We start from the raw sequence: 21,925 nt of genomic DNA on the forward strand, positions 1-21,925 counted from the left end.
GGTCAGCAAACTATGAACAGCCCACAGGCCAAATCTATCTGCTGCTTATTTCTGTAAATAGTGTTTTATTGGAACACAGGCAGGATCATCAATTTACACGTTGAACGTGGGTATTTCACACTATAATAAAAGAACTGTATTCATGACAGAGACTAAATTGTATGTAAAGACTAAAATACATACTGTCTGGCTCTTTACAGGAAAAATTTGCCAACTCCTGGGCTAGGCTTCTTGGTCTGCTTCTAGATACTATACACCTTATTACATCAAAAGCATTTTAAAATAATGAACTTTACAGATATATCTAAAGGGCCATTAAAATATTTATATATACAATCACTTTCTTTCAAATGTTTTAAAATGCATGATGATTATTTTCTCTTGTTAATTAAATGTCATTCACATTTTCCAAACTCTAACATATAGTTTACAAGCTTTCAATGATATTGCTTATGATGAATATTTTTTAATCATAAAATAACCTCAACCTATATTTTATTCTACTCAAAATACTTATTTGGAAAGTGCTTTTCTGTCATTTCATAGTTTTATAAAATGCAGCCCATTGCTTAACATTTAATCATGCTAAAATGATTCACAGTCCTTTTCTGAAACTTGAGGCATTATCGATTCATCACAATGCTCTACTGGAGCCAACCAACTCACTAAGATATCCTCTTCCCAACTTCACTTTCAATGATGTCACATTGATGGCTTGAATTGGTCATGGTGGGAGTATTTACAAAGTGGAAATTAGGCCTGTTTTGTTTGTTTATTTGCTTGTTGACTCTCAGAATGCCACTTTACCAGGACGTTACCTAATATGTAACTGAAAGCATGTTATTATTCTTTTTAAGATTCTATTTATCCATTTGAGAGAGACAGAGAGAGCACAAGCAGGGGGAGAGACAGAAGGAAAGGGAGAAGCAGGCTTCCTGCTGAGCTGGGAGCCAGATCTGGGGCTCCATCCTAGGAACCAGAGATCATGACCTGAGCCATAGGCCAGTGTTTAATCATCTGAGCCACACAGGCGCCCATGAAATCATATCATTAAAAATATTCTAATATCATGCATAAAACAGGAAAAGGTAGGAAAGTTAGCCAGACAGCTAAAAGAAGGTAAAGACAATGAATCAACATATAACAGTTATGAACAGAACACGGAGTCTGTATGAAGTTTCTGTGACTATAATCCTATCACTCCTAATGCTAATCCTTAGGTGTTGCCCTCTACTTAAGCTATAGGAATTGAGACCATTTTTTTTTTAAGTTGAGACCATTTTTAAGAATGGGAGTGACGTGATCATTTTCATACAGCATACTCCAGAAGGAAGTGTATATACTATTTTTATTTTAAAATAAAAAATTGCAACTGTTTGTGTTAAGGTTTTGCAAAGATAACTTGAATGAAGAAACCCTTCTCCAAATTTACATCATCGAAATTGGGAAATACTACAAATCAGGATGATTTGAAAAACAATTTGAAAGAAGCATACTGTTATGAAATGATACTCTTTGTACTTGGTAGCCTATGTAGCCACTTTTAAGTTCATAAATTTAAATTTAAAAAATAGATATAAAACAAATTAATTCAAGAGAGAAAATTGAAATGAACCTAGAATGTTACATGCTCAGACTGTCACAAAATTTCTCATCCTTTTTGGAAGTAGTAGTCTTACGGTCTGCCTATTTGGTTTGAATGGGAAATCATTAAAAGCTACATGCATATTATTTAAGATTTTGTTTTAATTATTTATTTAATAATTCTCCCCAAAGATTTGCCAAAGTGCCAAACAAGGCCTTTCGGTGAGCACAGATCCTCTGGTTGGAGTCCAGTTGTTGTAAAATGAACACCCATTGTGATTTATGATTTCTAGCTTTGTTTTGTTTACTCTTACGACATAGGTCTTTAATAAAACCCTAGGTAGTATTTCTTTCTATTGGATTCACGATGCTTTCTTGGTTCAATATTGAGGTCCTGTTTTTGAAACAGTAAATATTTTAAGGAGTTACTTTAACATACAAACCATCCACAAGGCAATACCTCTGTTCTGGGCCACCAGGCTAAAATGATAAAATTCATTCCCTTTATATGCAAAGATGAGCTGAGTAGGAGGCCATCAGTCCAAATGGGAATCCACAGGGACTCACCTTGTTTGACCAGTATATTTTCAGGATATATATGTTTATGTATGTGTATTTATATTTACATAGTTTTTGTTTTGTCTTTAAATATGTGCTTTATTCATACATGCTATCCTTAGACCCCTCATCTTTAATCTTTGATAGATCATCAAAAAATTTCAGAGCTCTAGATTGGTTAAAACACAACTCTGATTTTTATGTCTGAGGTGAGGTGTCACTCTAACAATACCCAGTGTATATCACTGGAGACTTGCGGATTTTTTTTTTAATATTTAAAATTTTTCATGACCATCATAAAATTTTGTTTATTGAAGGCATTAAAGATGGTTAATTTGTCATAGTTTGAAACTAATTCTTTTCTAAGGAAAAAACATACGTATATGAATAAATAGATAAACTATGTGTTTGTGGGTATGTAACTGTTTATCTCCATCTGCAGAATGAGTTCCGGGTAGACTTGGGAATTGATTTGATGTCTTCCAAGTGTATCTTTCTGCATTTCTAAATACAAAAGTATGTACACTGAGCCTTTATGGTTTAAAATTATCTTCTACTTGGGGCGCCTGGGTGGCTCAGTGGGTTAAACCTCTGCCTTCGGCTCGGGTCATGATCTCAGGGTCCTGGAATGGAGCCCCACGTCGGGCTCTCTGCTCCGTGGGGAGCCTGCTTCCCCCTCTCTCTCTGCCTGCCTCTCTGCCTACTTGTGATCTCTCTGTCAAATAAATAAATAAAATCTTAAAAAAAATTATCTTCTACTCTATTGAAAACATGCGTAACATTTGGTTGACCATAGAATTCTTAGACTATATTTTTTTTTCCCCACTCCATACAATGAAGCTCTTCCCAAAAAACTGGTCATCTTTACTGTTTTTTTTCTAAGTTGGTTTTTTCTCCTACAGTAGGCTTTTCAGATTCAGTGTCTCACATGCTTACACTCTCATTGTGCTCAATACCATGGATTCAAACTGTGTTGATGTTTGGAAAAGCAAAGTTATTTCCAGGTTTCCTCTAGCTTTTTATTCTCTGGATTTGTGCATTTAAAACATACTGACCAGTCATGTAGGTTCTCTAGTGCTCATAAGCCAAAATTCTGAAAGTACTGACTTATGCAATGAAGGGGGAAAAGCCCCGCTATAGTTCCTGGAGATTTTTATTCATTGTTTTTTGAGAAATCTTTCTGAACAAGGTTGTCTATCTTGTTAAATAATGTACGAAAATGATGTGTTTCTGAATGCTGATAATTAGCAAAAATTATTATTGCAGAATCGTTAGGCTATTCTCAAGAAATTTGTGTTTAAACACTCATAATAGAGGCTTGTGCCATCCCCTGAAATTAAAAAAGCAGTTAGGGAACATTGTGTGAACCAAAATATCCTGAGCCAATCTTTTAGTTTTGTAAAATTCTGTAATGATTTTCTGAAAGAACTTACACAGTCAGACACTTGAGGGAAACGAATCTTCCAAAATCTTAAAACTTATTTCTCTGTAGCCTTCCTAAACATTCTTAAGCAAATACCAGACCAAGAATGATTTTTTTTTTTCCAAGAATGATTTTTTGCAACCTGCCCTTCTTTCTTTTAATGCATAAGGTCGTTTTTTCTGTTGGGGGTGAAAAAAAGAAGACAAAACATCTCGGGAACTAAACTACAAATCTAAGTTTCTAAAGTGCTATTTCTTGCTATTTGCTTTAAGATGAAAATTTTAAATAATTTCAGGTCAACAGTATTGGGGCTGTATACTGCTCATCAATATTGGGGCTTTAAGTGGTATATGATATTATCTCATTTTCTCCTTTGATATTGTTACTTCTCTTCGAACTATTTGAGTATCTAAAAGTACACTTGAATATATGGACTTTGAATGTATATTTAAAACTTAACACTTCCATTTAAAATTTCTATGTTTAGAGAAATGATTATCAACCTTATTCACAGTACAAAATCAATACCAGGTTCAATATAATCAGCTCCTTAACCAATGGCCTCAAAACATTAGATGCTTCCTCTGTAATAAACTCTCTTTTCTCTGTTTTATGTAGTGAAACCTATTCGATATGATTACGATTTTTGAATTCATGACATGCTTTAAAAAAAAAAAAAAAAGCTTTCCTTAAAAATAACTCTTTATGTTGTTCTCAGATCAAAGTACCAACCATGTCCAGATTTGGGGAGCCCATAGTACAATTATCCATACCTCATGACAAGCAAAGACTTTGTTTTGTTTTGTTTAATCTGGTAAAGACCAGAGTCCGTTCTCTACGTTCCATCCATTTGCGCCTATGTCACTTGTTCGTGGATCTTTCTTGTCCCTGAACACTGAGGTTTGTTTCCTGCATACCCAGGGCCCAAAAGTATCAAATAAAATGAGATTTCAAATGCTATATGTAGAAATGAGTGTTGAAGAATTAATTTTTAATTACAAACGTTGTGTACGTATTAAGATGTTACTCCTCACAGGATTTTGTGAAGCAAATAATAATACTGGTGGTCACATGCTACTATTTGTAAAGAACCATGTACATTTAAGACAGCTTCTACAGTTGGTTAATTACCATTTTGATTACCTTTTCAGGAAAAAAAAATGCACAAAATAGAAACCATTACCTCTGGGTATACGTTCTTATAACTTTGAGCTTAACTGCTCATAAATGTACTCTAGGGTTTTTGTTTTTTGGTTTTTCTTTTTTAGTTTTTCTTTGCTTAGAATTTTAATTAAGATCCAAGGGAGAGGAGGGGACAGTATTAAATTGTTACTGATACAGAAAAAAATAAAATAAAATAAACAAAAATAATAATGATACCTGGAAAATGCAGCACACCGTTCCGCGCAGTGACAGAGCGTGAGGAGAGGATTTTCCCCTGGCAGTTCTTTTCTTGCCCAAAAGTTTTGTCAGAGGGTGATGGGCACAAAACAGAGGAGTTTTAAATTAGAGGTTAAAATCTCAAATTGAAATAGCAAGCGCAATGTGGAGATGTTTGCTACCTGACCCATGTTTCTGATTTATTTGCACTTAAATGGTGAGTGTGTTTTGTTCTCAGTCTTGTGAATTTTACCAGAACGACTCAGTGGTTAAATGTCTCCAATTACACAGTAACCACAAGAAGTCAGGGTGAGATGTTCACTGATTCATTAAGGAGGACATGTTCTTTCTTAGTCTGAGCCCCCTCTCCAGTCAGGAAACTTACCTTATGAGACTCACACAGCTTATTCACAGTTTTCACCTCTTGTCTTTTGAAATGCCCAGCTCAACATCCCAGCCTTTCTTTTTTTTTTTTTTTAAATTTATTTTTTATTTATTTTCAGCATAACAGCATTCATTATTTTTGTACCACACCCAGTGCTCCATGCAATCCGTGCCCTCTATAATACCCACCACCTGGTACCCCGACCTCCCACCCCCCACCCCTTCACAACCCTCAGATTGTTTTTCAGAGTCCATAGTCTCTCATGGTTCACCTCCCCTTCCAATATCCCCCAACTCCCTTCTCCTCTCTAACATCCCACCCTTTCTGTTCCACCTTCCCTGATGGGAGTGGGGCTGGGGGAGCTTCTCAGCATTTCATGGTTTCATGTATGCAACTTAGCACTTATGGGTGCTGACTTGTAATTTTGATTACAAATGTCTGAGTCTAAAAAGAGCTGTAGAGAATAATACAGCAGATAGCCATGTACCTGCCATATTTATTATATCAATGTCTTGCCATATTTATTTCATATTTTTAGGGGAAAGGGATATACATAAGTCAATTAAAGCCTCCTGTAGTCACCTCTCTTGTCCCAGACTTCTCCTCCTGTCCCAGATTATTAGACCTAATTTGAGGTTACTCTTTCACTTGCTTTTATTCACAGTTTTATGTATGTATTCATAAATGTTTCATATCTTGCTTGTTTCTAAAACTTTATATAAATGATATCTTAATGTATTTTTGCAACTTCCCTTAGTCATATGAAGTTTATACGACTTATTCATAGTGATACATGTGGATCTAGTTCATTTATTTTCACTATGGGCCAGAATTCTATTATTGTACATCTCTACTATAGTTTAAACATTCTCTGGTTATTTAAGTTATTTATGAGGTTTTTAAACTATTTCAAGCAATGCTAGAATTGATTTTTTGAAGTAGTCTCCTAATGCACGTGTGGAGGAATTTCTTCTACAAGTTAAATTTCTGGTTATAATGACTATGTTGTTAAATAATATAGGAGAATGTTGTATGGTTTTTTCAACAGTAGTTGTTTTTTCTGAGTTGCAGTCCACAGTGTTAAACTGTTTTTACATTTGTGAGTAATAAATGAGTCTTCTTCTTTCTCTACATCTGTGGTCCTCTTTCTCTGAATTTTCATTTTCAAATGTAATACGCAATGGTGTCTGTTGTTTTTGTTTACCTTCCCTTTGATAATGTTGAATAGGATAATATTTCATTAATTTTGTTAACTCTTGGGTTTTTCTCATCTGCATTTTGCCTGCTCTTTTGCTTATTCTTTAATTGGATTAGTTTATGTGTTTCAAATAGAACTTGAGGGAATCTTTATATATTCTGGTAATCCTTTGTCAAATAAGTGGGCTACTGTAGATGTCTTCTCCTAGTATGTGGCTGGTATTTTTTGTTTGTCTTTTTGTTTTTTTTTAATACAAATTGAAATTTTAATATGGTCAAATTTAGCATTTTTGTTTCTGTTAAGTTTCATAAATGTTCTGTATTGTTTAGGAAATTGTTCTTACCCAAAAGCCTTAAAAATATTGCTCTATATTTTTTTCTAAAAGTCATAAAATTTTTCTCACTTTTCACATAGTGTCCTGATAGAGAATTAAGCTGTTTTATTCTATCTGTGGTCTGAGTAGAAACTCTAGGTTTCCCCCTCCTCAATAAAGATAATCAGTTGTGTGTGTACCACTTATTGAATAGTGTGTCATTACTCCCACTGATCCACAATGCTCCATCTGTCAGATATTGAATTTTTTTATACATGTGTGGGTCTTTTATGACTCTTTGTTCTAATCTACTTGTCTGTTTTCTATCCCAACATCATTGTCACAGTTTTAATTATGATACCTTTATAATAAGTCCTGACATATGGTAGGTACCATATTGCTGTTCTTCAGAACCATCTTGGGACAATTTTTAACCTATGAGCTTTTCATCCATATTTCAGAATCTTCTTATCAATTTCAGGAAAATCTGTGTGGGAAATTTGATGGTGATTGTATTGAAGGAATAGATTAACTTGAGAAAAAATAGATCTTTTTATACTGAGTCATGTCTATTTGAGTCTTAAGTGCGTTCACAATACTGGACCCTTGTCCTACCTAGAGATTTAATCATTGTATTTTGAATCACTACAATAAAATAAGTTAGGACAGTAAAAAAAAAAAAAATTAACACATAGCAATTGTTAAACTTATAAACAATTTTGTATCATTTTATATCGACTTTTAACAATACTATATCCCTAGAAAAGGCAGAGTAGAAAATATAAATAAAATAAAATTTTGTTAAGGAAATATAATGGGCCAAATGTAATCCTTCATGTGCATATCATTGGTTCTAAGTTTCATTTAACCACTGAAGTTCTTGAACTCATTCTCCTAATTTTTTTTAGTGTTGTGTATCCTAATTGTGAAATACATTACTGACATGATACTTTTAGAATTTAAACAGTTTCCATAAAAGAACAGTAAATCCATGAGAACTAAACATCTTATAGTCAGTGAACCAAAAACATTTGATTTTGAAGGTAACTTGTATCTGTATTATTACTATTATTAATGATTAAATCAAATTGGAAGATTAGAAAGCCATTTAGAGCCAAGATAAGAATATAGCGTTAAGATATAAATGTAGCTTCAAGACCCTTTTAATGAACCAATAGGTACATAGAATAGGAGAGCAAAAGTTTACAACCATTGATGTCCACTGCTTGCTTTTGATTTAGCCAGGGATATAGGGAAAATTAGAGTCTCCCATGTCATCATACCTGTGAAGAATGATCTCATCTTTTGTTCATCCATATGTCATTCTGTGAGGAAATATGCCTGTGACATAAATTCTAATTCATGGATATTGTTAAATTCTTAGTTTCTCTTGTTTCAGTGTGGGTGATATTGATCCAACTAGCTGGCTTTTTGTAGAGATGATTTGACAGGGTTTCTGGCAAGAAAATGCTGTTGGCTCTATGGTTGACAATCAGTGGTTGGTGTGAGGCTGAGGCTAGCTGTTTTTGGAATGGCGGTTTTGATGTGAAAAGTTGGCCTCTGGAAATCCTTGTTATGAAGAAGTCTCTGGTTGGAGAGTTAACTCCAGTAGTACTGTTAGAAGACACACTCCTATGTAACTTAAGGGAGAATGTTCCTAGGCAAGAAAGTCTCTATTTCTGCTTATGCTTTTTTGGCATATGTTACAGATGGCATGGCAGTGATCAAGGTTGGAGATCAAGAAACACACCACACAGATGAGTGAGCTTCCTTGTTCTTGGTCCTGGGGGATTACCAGGTACGGATTGGTCATTAGTATGAGATTTCTCAAAATTCCTACAAGCTAGTGTGTCAGGTACACATGACAAAAGATCACATTTCATGTTAATACAAAGATTTCCTAATAAATATTTAGGAATCTATCTTATGGAAAGAAGAAAAAACAAACTTGAGGCAACTGGACTGGTAGGTTATGATGTATTATTTTTAGGAGGCAGTGACAGCTTCCTTACTTTGTCAGGATATTGATGACTAGTGTGTTGCCAGGACAAAGAAATATATTTATCATTTTTTATCCACTTACTTTGAAATTAATCAGAGGAAATGTATGTTCAATTTATAATATTTCTGGTAGTGATATCAAGAAAACTAAAGAATTACCCTGTTTTGTACATTTTTTGGTAAGTGTAATAATCCCTACCATAATTTGCTTGCCTTTATTAACAAGGGTAGCATACCTTGAAATGTTTATGTATGTTCAAGTGATACTGATTCTTAAATTTCTGGATTTGTCTAGTCAGTATGCCATAACAGGCTACATTTTAGTGTGTGTGTGTGTGTGAGAGAGAGAGAGAGAGAGAATTGGAGTGGTTGTTTTGGAAGCAAGAATGCTGAACTATCTTCAATATTCATAATAGATCTTCATCAGCTAATGTTTTCACATGTCCCACATATTGAGAGAATGTGTTTTAAGTCAGACAGGTCAGAATTTAAATTCAGCTGTGTACTTAACTGCCTGGATATGTTGTTCAACTTTTAGTACCTTGGTGTTCTCAGTAAGGAAATTGAGATAATAATAATCAGATTTAGAAATAATGTACCGGAAATATTAAATACAGTGTTTGGCATTGTGTTTTACATAGATGGCAAAGAGAGCATGTTTACTTTCACTTTGGAGATCTTTGATGGTAAAAAAAATATTTGCTACGTTAAGATTGAATTCTTTGGCCCTTATACCTGCACATGCTTAGATAACTGACCATAATCAGTTCTGATCTCTGAACTACAGGGACACAGAATATTTCTCATTAACAAAGCACCGAACTTGGGTCAAAAACATGGAGATAAAGCCATCTTCAAGACTTTAGTCAAATTACTGATGTTCTCTCAGTCTCCTTTTATCTCATCTGTACAACTGAGAGGTTTTAAGACCTATCTCACAGGGTTAATGGAATGAAAGGAGCTGGTATATTTTATGTGCTTTGCTAACTCTAAGGCACTAGACTAGCTACAGAAGTTACTTTTTTAAGGACAGATAAAATTATTTGCGTGGATGACAATAAATCTTAAAAAGTTCAGGCTTCCCATGGGGGGAACACTGAACTGTTAGAGCTGTCTGCTATAGTGAAATATTATTTCTGTTATCAGTCCTGAATAAGTTAAGAACAAAAAAACACGGAATGCCTGAAGTGATTAAGCCATTTCTCATTTTAACTGTAAAACCAATGTTTTGGCTAATCTTTGAAAAGGCTTCTAAGTTTCTCTTCTTATCACCAGTCTGTTAATCAGTAAACCTCATGTCTGATTAAAATCTCTGGATTAGGTGCCATGAGTATCTGTTCATGTAACTTTCACGGTCTGTTAGTCACTGAAAACACATTTTGTTAGTGAGCAGAGCTGTGGTGTAGGTGTCTGATGTCTGACCCTCAGTGTCTGGACTCATTTTTCTCATCAACTCCTTTTGTATGGGACTTTTGATGAATCACAGAAGCCCACTGGGTCTTGGGCATTAAATGTACAGAATCCTCCTCTAGACCCTTCTCTCATGCATGCTTGGGAGAACGTTTACCTGTTGAAGTGATGCCAGGGAGAGAGTGAGCCTTGAGAATAGAAATGGTCCATGGTCAAAGGTTTCCAACAAGAAGGTGAAATGGTAGCATATGAGCCCTGATGAGCTGAGTGTGTTGGACAAAACAAAAATTCAATCCCTCGCATTAAGAAGGTGGGAGCTGAAGAGATAAATGAGACCAGAATGGAGAAATTATGACACTGATGAAATTCAAGTGTCAGGGCTCCTTCTTCATGCAATAAGCCCCCGACACAGCTCCGGAAAGTTCCGAGGAACTGGTCGTGTTTGTGGCATCTGTTGCTTTTTCACCATTTGTCATTTGTTGTGGCTTTTTTTGTCCTTTTAACAGATATTCACTTGTATCCCATTTCGTATTCATAACTTTATATTTTTTCCTTAAAACCGCGTAAGCCTCAGGCCCTGCAAAACTTGAATTCATCCCTGCATGAGCTGTTTCTTAATGGGAAGGACACTGAAGTGTGTACTGTAGAATTATAAGAATGTATTGGGGTGCCATGGTAATATACTGAGGTTAGATGGAGGTAAAACAAAACAAAATGAAACACAACAGGGAGTTTGGCGAGAAGGTTGTTGTCAAGGAGTGGTGGTGCTTTTATTAGGAATACCAGAAATAATGAAGAGTATATATGGGTTACAACATGTGTTCAGTAACTACTCTGCACAGGTCTATCCTAGAACTATATGATGCTATCCTGCCTATAGTCTAGAAAGGCAGCGGTTAAAAAGTACTCACTGTGGAGGTAAGGTTTGATGAGGGTCTAAGTGAATAAAAATATAAAATAAATCTGAGGAGCTAGAAGAAAGTTACCTTTAAGGAAAAAAAAATAGTTTTTTAGTGACTTTTTATGAGCACTTTATGTTTTTTTTGGTTGTGGTAAGAGGACTATAGAAATTCAGAACGCCCTGGTGTATTCCGCATGCCTTAGAAACCAGTACAATAACTAAGTGGAGATTACAGATATGCCCCCTCCCATCCCAAAGAATCCCAGGTAACCTTCCGGTAATTTCTAACAGCAGATTATAAACTCAGGGCAAGGAGCTGTCCAGGAACTGAAACAGATCTTTCCCAGCTTTCATTCATTTCATTGTTAACTTTTATAGTTACGACATTCTGCTCTGCTCCAGCTAGAGCGATGAGTGTTGAAACAGAAAGAATGTTCTGCAGAAATGCAGGTTTTTAGGTTTTCATGCCAGCACTCAATGATTTCAGATTAAAGACTTTTCATATGTATAGTAAATAACACTGAGTATTGGAAGAAAATAAGATTTCTTTCTTAAGCTCCTTTTGTTTTATTTTACTCTTTAGTCTTTCCTAGATCCTCCTCATCGTCCTTCATGGTGCTTGAGTCTGCTGAGGTCTATGACTGATCCATTTACTTCTATCATTTCTTTTAGTACTTGCTGGATAGAGTGATCTCTCTTGACCCTGTGGGGACATAAATGAAGAAAGCATGGACTGTACCTTTTAGCAGGCGAGACAGAAAATAGAAAAACTATTTATAAGAAGCCTATATTTAATGGGGGTGTGTGCTACGGAGAGGAATCCAGCAGGAGCAGAGATACGCCTGTAGGGGGTTGGGCTTGCAACTTTAGAGGGTGTTCGTGGAGGGCCTCACCCAGAAGGCTGGAACAGAGTAAAGTGCCCAGGGACAGGAAAGACGGAGCCAGAAGGTATCAGTATTCCAGCAAACAAATGAAAAGGGCTGAGGCCCAGAGCAAGATCATGCCTGGTGTGTGGGAGGAAAGCGGAGACAGCAAGGAGCCCAGCGTGGTGGGAGCTAGCGAGCATGTGAGAGACGGCAGCGGAGGTTCCGGTCCAAGCAGTCACAGAGATGGAATCTTGTGGGCCATTGTCAGGACTTCAGCTTCTGCTCATGTGCGATGAGAAGCCCCTGGGCTGACACATAGGAATACATCTCTCTTTCTCTCTTCAAGTAAATAAATAAATCTTTTTTTTTTTAAGGGGGGATGGGGTACCTGGGGGTTTACCTGAGCACAGGTTGAGCGTCTGACTCTTGGTTTCAGCTTGGGTCATGATATCAAGGTTGTGAGATGGAGCCCCTCGTTGGGCTCAAGTCTCAGCAAGGAGTCTGTGGAGAGTCTTTCTTTCCCCCTTCCCCTGCCCCTCCCTCTACTTGTGCATGCACACTCTCTCTCTTTCTCTCCAAAGAAATAAATCTTTTTTAAAAAACTTAAATGGTGGGTGCCTGGGTGGCTCAGTGGGTTAAAACCTCTGCCTTCGGCTCAGGTCATGATCCCAGGGTCCTGGGATCGAGCCCCACATCGGGCTCTCTGCTCGGCAGGGAGCCTGCTTCCTCCTCTCTCTCTGCCTGCCTCTCTGCCTACTTGTGATCTTTGTCTGTCAAATAAAGAAATAAAAAATCCTTTAAAAAAAAAAAAACTTAAATAGGAACAGTCTGAGTGCTATAACTAGGATAGTTTGAAGGAGTGAAGGGTAGCAAGACAGCAGTTAGGAAACTAAGGAAATAACCCAGGTGTGAGAGGTGGCTCTTCAGACCAAGGTGGGAATAGGGACATAATGATAAAGTGTTATATTACATTGTGTATATATTTGTGTACACACACAGCCAATACAACGTGTGTGTTAAATTTTGGCTGAGTGAAAATGACCTCAGCGTTTTCACTCATTTGTTCCTAGACATAGTATTCAGAATTAGCAAGCCAAAAGCCCCTCCCCCATATTTTGAAATCCTAAATCCCTATATACTATAACAGTCCTACAGAGTGAAACATGGAAGAGACTGACCCAAAACTGCCAGAAGTGGGAGGGCCACAGGGCAAGAAAGGTGTAGGCCCTCTCCAAACTGCAAATGTTATTAAAGTGATAATCTGATGATTGTAAACCTTGCCTCTTATGTCTTATGTTATCAAATGAGTTGAGTCCGAGTGCATGGTGATCTACTAGGCCTGTGGTGGACATACACCAACCTTTCTGGTCTCATTTCTCTCTTCAGCCCATGTAATCATCTCACCTTCTTAATGCTAGGGCTTGAATTTTCATTTTATACTTAAAGCAGAGGAGGTGGTCCATACTCATTCCCATTTCTCAGCTTCCTACCCACCAGCCCCCCAGAGTTCTCAAATCCTGGAGCCAGAGTTTTGTTTACCTTCCATGATGCTCCTACGCTTCCCTGGGAGAAAGCATTTCGGGAGTCATAAACTGATTGACTTTAGTGACCCAGAATCTAGTCCTCTCTCTGACACCCATTAAATCTCTGACACCCATTAAGTCTACTCAATGTGGTAAGTTTTATCATAATCAAATGAATTCACTTATTTTGTTTTTGCACTTAATTCTAAAATATTAGCTATAAAAATAGTCAAGATTTTAGAATTGGGTTCTGTGTATCTTAAACAGAAAAAAAGCCCTTAGAATGCCAGTTTTCCTGAATTTAGATGAGGAATCGGGAGGGCTGGCTTTTGGAACTACCACTAAATGTAATTTCTAAAGCTAAGGTTTCACATCTGTAAAAGTAGGGTAAGTTACACTTATCTTACCGATTTTACTAGAATGCTATGAAGATAAAATGAGAAAAAGTAGGGAAAATGATTTTGTAAAAAAATAAAGTCCCATATTGTTTCTATTAACATAAGTGAAATGGGTCTGATTTTGCTTCTTTTAATCAAAAGGACTTCTTAAAATTAGCCAGTATATGTACGAACATCCTTCATAATTCATAGTACATATTGCTGTTAGTTTTTATAGTTGTGATCATGTATGCTTATGAATTAGGAGAAATAATTTCTCTTCATGAATTTTTGAGAGCCGGAGGGAAAATAGTGGAGTTTTATTTTACATCAGTGGGTAGATATTGACGTTAAACTGTTGTCTTCTGCAGCGCCTGGGTGGCTCAGTCCATTAAGCCTCGGACTTTTGTTTTCAGCTGGGTCATGATCCGGGCAGGATCCAGCCCTGCTGGGCTCTGTGCTCTGAGCTCATTTGGGAATAAGCTCAGGATTCTCTCTCCTCCTCTCCCCCTACTTCTCCCTCCCCCTCCACCTCCACCATCCTCCGCCTCCGCCCGCCCCCGCAAATGCTCATGCTAGCGCCCACTCTCTCTCTCAGATCAATAAAATCTTTTTTTCAAATGTTGTCTTCTTAGGCAATTTTGTTTTTTTGATGGAAAAAATCAGTTATTGTAATGTGTTTCATATTATTATATAGATAGAAATATCATTTTACATATTAAAAGTGATTTAGAACTTTTGGAATGAAATTCTGCCATCACATGGTATTTGTTATTTATTGAACATCTCTCAGGCCAATGTAAATTATTTGCTAATTCTTCTTTGATATGTGAGAAATTAAATATTGACAATTCTTATAAAGTAATGATTCACTTTATTTCTTTAAGATTCTCTCAGGATGATAAAATGTTTATTGATTTTTTTATTGTTTGAAATGGCTTCCTTATTCTATTTATATCCTTTAGTGCCTCAAACGGTGAAAGAATTTATACATTAAAAGTTCACCATTTTACTTTCGATTATACCATTCATAATAATGATATAGTATCCTTGACTCAAAAATAAGCAAAATATTGTTGTAATATTGTAATGTGTTGTAGTATTTCTAGTGATGAGTACTTAGGTCAGGATAAAATCTCCTACTTCTCTGTCAAAAGAAAAATTCTGTTTTCTTATATAGACTAAGTATATTTGCATTTACCTTTTGCTTTTAAATTTTGTTTGGGAGATTTCTTTTTAGAATTTTCCTTTTCTGAAATACAATTTTCTTTTTATCGGATTTGACACGTGATTTAAAGTTACAGTTCAGTAATCAAAGTTTTGTGCATTCTATCTGTCAACTAATGTTTGAACTGGAACTTATATTGTCTGTATGTATGTTAATTCTCAGTAGAAAGGATGATGATGGTGTTGATATTGCCACTGATCCAAATAACTCCTGTATTTATTAGAAAACTCCTTTTCCTAGAATAAAGTGACAATATGTTGGGTTGAAATCTGTTGTCTGAGTAGTGGGATACATTTAAATAACATTTTAAAAAGAGCAGAACAGAATATATGAATATTAAAAAGGTTAAGGACATAATTAAAGTTAAAATCCTTAGTGGTTCAGTAGGGATACTTAAAGCAGAGGAGGTCACAGTTAAGGCAAGCATTTCTCTTGGACAGTTGCATCCTGTAGCCTCGCTTCCTATGTCCATTCAATTAATTATGAATCTATATATTCATGAGTGCCTTTAGGATTAGTGGATTACACTCTATTTAATGGTATTGATCTGGTAATACATTGAATTACGAAGTTACTTGAAAAGATCCACTTTGTTCTAACAAAATGAATTGGGAAATTAAGAGTTTATAAATTTATGAACTTCAGTCTACTTCAGATGAGATGTTAACATCACATACCTATCATTGGATAGCCCCATAAATTATATAATTTTTATGATTTATATGATTATATGATTTATTTATATGATTATATGATTTTCCTGGAATTATTAACATTTTACTAATCTACTCATATCCTTTTTCTTGTCTTATTAAGCTACATCCTATTTTAATCTGTTTTAAATAATATATCTAATTCTAAAAACCATAAACTGTGGCCATAGAGTGACGTTAGCATCTATACTAATCTTTCCAGGAAATATTAGACTGTAGTATTAGATTATTATAGAGTTTATAGTAATTAGATTATTATAAAGTTTATTATCTATATATAGTATTAGATTATTATAGAGTTTATAGTGATTAGAAACATTACAAACACAATCCTATCATGATAATCTTCTTCAAGTTGAACCACAAATCACAGCTAATTATATACCCCTTTTTACCTTGACTCTATTTAAAAAGCATGAATTTGCAATAGCCCACCTTGTCTCATATAGGATTTTCTTTCCTTTTTAAAGGCTGAACAGTATTCTACTGTATATAAAGCATGTTTCATTTATCATTTATCTGTAATGGATATTTAGGTTATTTCAATGTTTTGACTATTGTGTATGTAACTGTAATGAGCATGGTCCTGCTACTATCTCTTTGAGATCCTGATTTCAATTATTTTGGATAAATACCCAGAAATGGGATTGCTAGATCATGGGGTAAATGTGTTTTTAATGTTTAGAAAACATCATACTGTTTTTCAAAAGGGCTGCACCATTTTGTATTCCAACCAAGTACAAGATTCTGATTTTTCTTCTCTTTACCAACACTTACTGTCTTTTTTTTTTTTTATAATGGCCATTCTAACAGGTGTGATTTTTATTTGAATTTCCTTGATAATTTGTGACATTGGGTAATCCATCCTACATTATTTTCCCTTATAACAGCGTTCAGCGTAATTTCCCATCAGTGTGCATGTGCAAGTGTGCTATTCTCTTATTTTCTGGGAGTGGAATGGGAACAAGAGATAAGAAAGTTAATTAGCCTTTTTTCATTCCTAATTGACATTGTTTATCCACCAAAAATGGTGCATCCCACAAAAACTATCTGTTTGTTCAACTATCCTTTCATTTTTTACATGTCCAAGTCTTCAAATAAAATTGTCGTATAGAGATTTACCTGGGTGTTTAAGTCATTTAAGCATCTGCCTTCAGTTCAGATCATGATAGCAGGTTCTGGGATCAAGTCCCCCACCAGAGTCCTTGCTAAGCCAGGGAGCCTGCTTCTCCGTCTCCCTCCTGCTTCTCCTGCTTGTATGCATGCATGTGCTCTCTCGCTCTCTCTGACAAATAAATAAAATCTTAAGAAAAAATAGTCATATAGATAAGAAATATATTTTTTAAACTATCTTTTCATTATAATTAAGATGGATTTATAAAAAATGTATGTGTTTTTTGTGCTAGATTTTACCTATTTGAGCACCATTTCTACGTAGATGCACTATGAGGTAGGTTTAGTTAGCATAAACTGAATGAGATTTTCTATGTGCTGAAACTAGCAATAGCCTGAGAGATAGGTGAAGTTCATACTTCTGCACTACCATTAACTAACTGTGTGCTGTTGGGACATCTTGTCACCTCATGTTTCACTTTTCTAATGTATTCTATAAGAAATGAAAACTAGAGTATCTGCACGGATCTTGCTTGCTTTGTAACGTGAGTCTGTAAAATAGTTGTGACCTACTTTTACAACACATTTTATTTATATGATTCTTTTTCAGTGCCTTTTTTATTGTTGACCATTAATACTGCAAAACATGTGCTAATCTATGTTCTTTGTAATTTTGTTTTTTGTGATTAGAACTAAACCTATTTTAGATCTGTGATTATAGAAGTCATTGACTCTAAATATTTCAGTGTATTCAACCTAGAAAAAAAATAGTGGGCCTGCCCAGATTATTCAACTACTGTCTTTGATAATTCTTGGATTTTTTTTTTCCTATTTGCAATGTTGTGAGAATTTTTTTTATTTTGTAATTATTTATATTTATATATAATTTATATATGCATGCCACACTTTGCTTACTTTGCTTGTTTTTATAAAAAGTGTGAATGAAAGAAGAAATATGGGAAGTGAATCACTCCAGACCCCATCCCAAATTAATGACAGTTTTAAATACAGAATTCAACTTCTTTAATTATGAGCTATCGAAAAATTGGGTGCCTGGGTGGCTCATTCAGTTGAGTGTTTGACTCCTGATCTCAGCTCAGGTCTTGATCTCAGGGTCCTGAGTTCAGGTCCCACGTTATATATCTATATAAGCTGTATAACATTACTCAAAGAACTCTTATAGTGGTATTATCATAGCATATACTTTTCCTTAACAATCTGTTTCATTTACATTGGGCTTGTTTACTCAGTATAAAAATATGCAATAGTTTTAAGCAAAGAAGTAGAAAGTTACTCCACTTCTCATATATATATATAGATATATATATATATATATACATACATACACACACACACACATACACACACACACAAATATATATGTTTAATACTACTGAAATTTGGAAGAATGTATATTTATAAAATTTACATTAAATATTCTAAGGAGTTTAATTCTATTATCAATATACTGTAAAGACAGGATATTGTGATAGATCACATTTTTTAAAATGTATAACTTAATAGAGTTAAAATTTTAGTATTTCAGGTTAAAAACAGCTTTTGGTTTGAATGGCACTAGCACTGATTTTTTTTTTTAATTACTTTAGAAAGAGGGAATGGGGGTAGGCAGAAAGAGAGGGAGAGAATTTCAAGTAGACTCCACGCTGAGTGTGGAGCCTGATGCAGGGCTCAATCTCACAACCCTGAGAACATGACCTGAACTGAAACCAAGAGTTCGTCACTTAACCAACTGGACCACTCAGGCATGCCCAGATTCTAAGTTTAAACCAAATTTTGATTCAGACTACAAAATTGAATATTCCAGCCCCTGAGTTATCCAATCCAGAAGTAAATGTGGCAATGGCCAGAAAAGATAAACTAGATAGGGTATTCCCTGGGGTCCCGTCAACACCAGCCCTGAGAGCCTGAACAATGACCACAGACAGCAGTGAGAGGGAAGGTGGTGAATGCAGAAGAGGAAAATTAGATGACATGATCCCTATGCTTGAACATCTTACTATATATGTAAGGTAAATTTGTGGATAAGGAAAAATAATGAAAAACAGTGTGTAAATTTCAGAATCCAAACTATTTTTTCACATCTTCATATAAAGCTCCCTCTCAAAAATTGCATTTTCATAAATTATAAACAACCAGTTGTTTTTTCATTGTGCCGTAGTCATAGACTTCTCCCGCTCGTAGAGTCGAAATAAACTGAAAAAGTGATCTAGCAATATCCTCCCCCTTGAGGAAGCCAAGGAAGGCAAATTAGCCAGTTTGCTGAAGGTCACAACGTCTAGTAAATAGCCAAGCTAAATGTGAACACAATATGATTATTGAGAAGGGAAAGTATCAGCAGTCAGCAGTACCTTGGTTCTTAAAACACATTTCTGAAAAAGTATTTGTCTTTCTGAAAATAGCATATATATTCCTTATTAAAAGAAGGGTAGATTTTAATTTTTTAATGTTAAATATCAGATACATTCACATCATTGCATTTGAAAGTATTATTAGACTATTGGTTAAAAAACTAAAATGTAACATTTTATTGTAGCCCTTTTGAAGCAATTCAGACTACATTCTCAATAAAAGGAAATTCAGATTATCTTCCTTTCAGTGTATCTCTGGAGTCATTGTCCTTGTTAATGGAAGTTGTTCTGATGGCCTCTTCAAGTTGTAAAATCATTTTTTAAAATTTAATTGTATTTAAATTCAATTAATTAACATATAGTATACTATTAGTTTCTGGAGTAGAGTTCTGTGATTCATCAATTGTATATAACACCAGTGCTTATTACTTCAAGTGCCCTGTGAGATCATTTTAAATTCAACTCATTCAGGTGAACCAGGGAAATGGGGCTCCTGCAAATGCCTAAGGTTGGATACCTCTAGAGTGTGGAGAGTGAGGAGGGAAAAAGCAGGCAGTGAGAGACTGCTTCTGTGAAAGTCACTCCAGGTTTAAGTATGTTATGTACCAAGGCTCTGTTTTAAGTTTTGATCGAACTATGTATTCCAAGAGCAAAAATAAGAGTCGATCATAATGACAGTGACAAAAATGGCAACATTATTATGAGATTAGCTCTTCAAGAAGATACTTTACAACCTTAAGATTTTATGCTTCTAGATGAGTTTTCTTGGGAAAATACATCTGAGTTTTTAATGTCTTGTCATGACTGAGGGAGTCTCCTTTGTCCTGTAAATAGACAGGACACTATTCAAATATTATTTTTTCCCCTTCCACTTCCCCTTCCTCCACTCTTTTTTCCCTCCCTGATATTCCATTCTTCTGCCATTTTTTTTCTTTCCTTCCTTTATGTTAATGTATAAATTGGTTAAAGTTCTAAAATACTTTAAAAAAACCTGTATAGTAGAATAAAATATATCTATCTATGTATTTCTCTTATATTAACATTCCATCACTTGAAAATGAATGAGTAATTAGTATAACTGATGTGGACAATATATTGGACCCCTGAAACTCACTTGCAAGGTTTGTTCACAATTTAGAAACCCAAGGCAAATGACCATTTCAGATTCTGAGTTTTTGCTGCTGCTGCTGATTTATAAATGACTTTTGAGAGCTAATGTCCAGATTTAGGAAATTAATCTATAGTCATGGTTAATAATATCAATGGAGAAAAGTACAACATAAAGTATTATTAATTTATGATATACATTTATTTTTTAAATTAAGTTTGGGTTTTGTTTTGTTCTGTTCTATTACCCCAAAGGCATTAGATTCTCATTCCATAGCATGCCAGCCTCACTGGTTCATGTAGTTTCCCTCGTGTGTGTGTGTGTGTGTGTGTGTGTGTGTGTGTGTGTCTATAGGTGTGTTTGGTTTTTGTGTTTGTTTTTTTGTTCATTTATTAACTCATTTATTTTCTTTCAACTCATTTTCTTTTCCCACTTCCTTCCTCTGTTCATGAGCAACTATTTATAATTTATGTAATTTCTGTTATTTTTTTGGAAAATAAATAATGTACCTGGGTACAAGTAGCATTTTAATGTACATGAAATGTCCTTGTCCTGTAGACAGATCCTATTTCTCACTTGGTTTTAGTTGGAAAATAGTTTTAAGGTGAATCCACCTTTTGGTTAACACCGTATGGTCTTTTTCTGCACCCTCGCCAGGTATTTCCATCTGGAGCACTTACACTATACTCTCATTGTCCCACTTCTCCTGATACTGCCTCCACCCACAAATAGACACTCAGCAAGATTGTCTGAGTCAATATGGTATACATGGGTTTAATTTCATGATGTTCTGCTACATTGCCCTCCAGAGAGGTGCACTTATCTGCATTCCCATTAAAATAATTGCATCTTTATAAATTGTAGACAAGCGGTTGTTTTATTTTCCTGTGACATAGTCATAGTATTCTCACATCACATAGTATTCTCACAAAGTGGGGTATGTCTGAACATCATCCAGTAAGTTTAATCTCCTTTGGATATACCTTTGAAGTCAGGGTCCCCTGATCCTACATCCCAGTCAACACATAGTATTTTCTGGTTTTTAAACTTTTTGCAATATGAGGAGAGCTAAGGAGTATGTCATTATTGCTTTAACTTGTACTTTCTAATCATTATTGAGTCTGGGTCTTTTTATATATACCTTTAACACTTTTAAAATTCTTTCTCTCTGGATCATCTTAGTTTTACTAACTTCCAGGATGTTTCTGCTTTTTTCTAGTAGAGTATCATTTTTTTATTAATTTTTTTGACAGCATACAATATTAGACACAAGATGGTGATCACCACGTAAGTGACTAGTAAGTGCCACTTACTAGATCCAGAAAAAATAGTTGTGCAATAAAAAAAGTAATGGGTTTTATATATGTTTGGATATACCTATGATTTCAACTGTTAGCTCATTAACTTTAATCCATAAGATGTTTGTGATATAAGGGTAAATAATAAATATAGACAAAGAAATAACACACATGAAC

The 21,925-nt window shown here is 35.1% G+C and overlaps 1 protein-coding gene across 7 annotated transcripts in view; it reads left to right on the forward strand.

Moving 5' to 3' along the window:
• Positions 1–21,925, forward strand: part of PCLO (piccolo presynaptic cytomatrix protein) — a 400,035-nt gene that overhangs the window by 292,844 nt on the left and 85,266 nt on the right. Inside the window, exon 11 of one of the 7 annotated variants that reach the window (XM_032305895.1) lies at positions 8,551–8,639. The exons of the other annotated variants lie outside the window; for them this stretch is intronic. Coding sequence (XP_032161786.1) covers positions 8,551–8,606 — 56 coding nt within the window. The 3' untranslated portion in view covers positions 8,607–8,639. The remainder of the gene's footprint in view (positions 1–8,550; positions 8,640–21,925) is intronic. 7 annotated transcript variants of the gene reach the window in all.

This window comes from Mustela erminea, chromosome 11 (assembly GCF_009829155.1).
Source record: "Mustela erminea isolate mMusErm1 chromosome 11, mMusErm1.Pri, whole genome shotgun sequence".
Classification (NCBI taxonomy): Eukaryota; Metazoa; Chordata; class Mammalia; order Carnivora; family Mustelidae; genus Mustela; species Mustela erminea.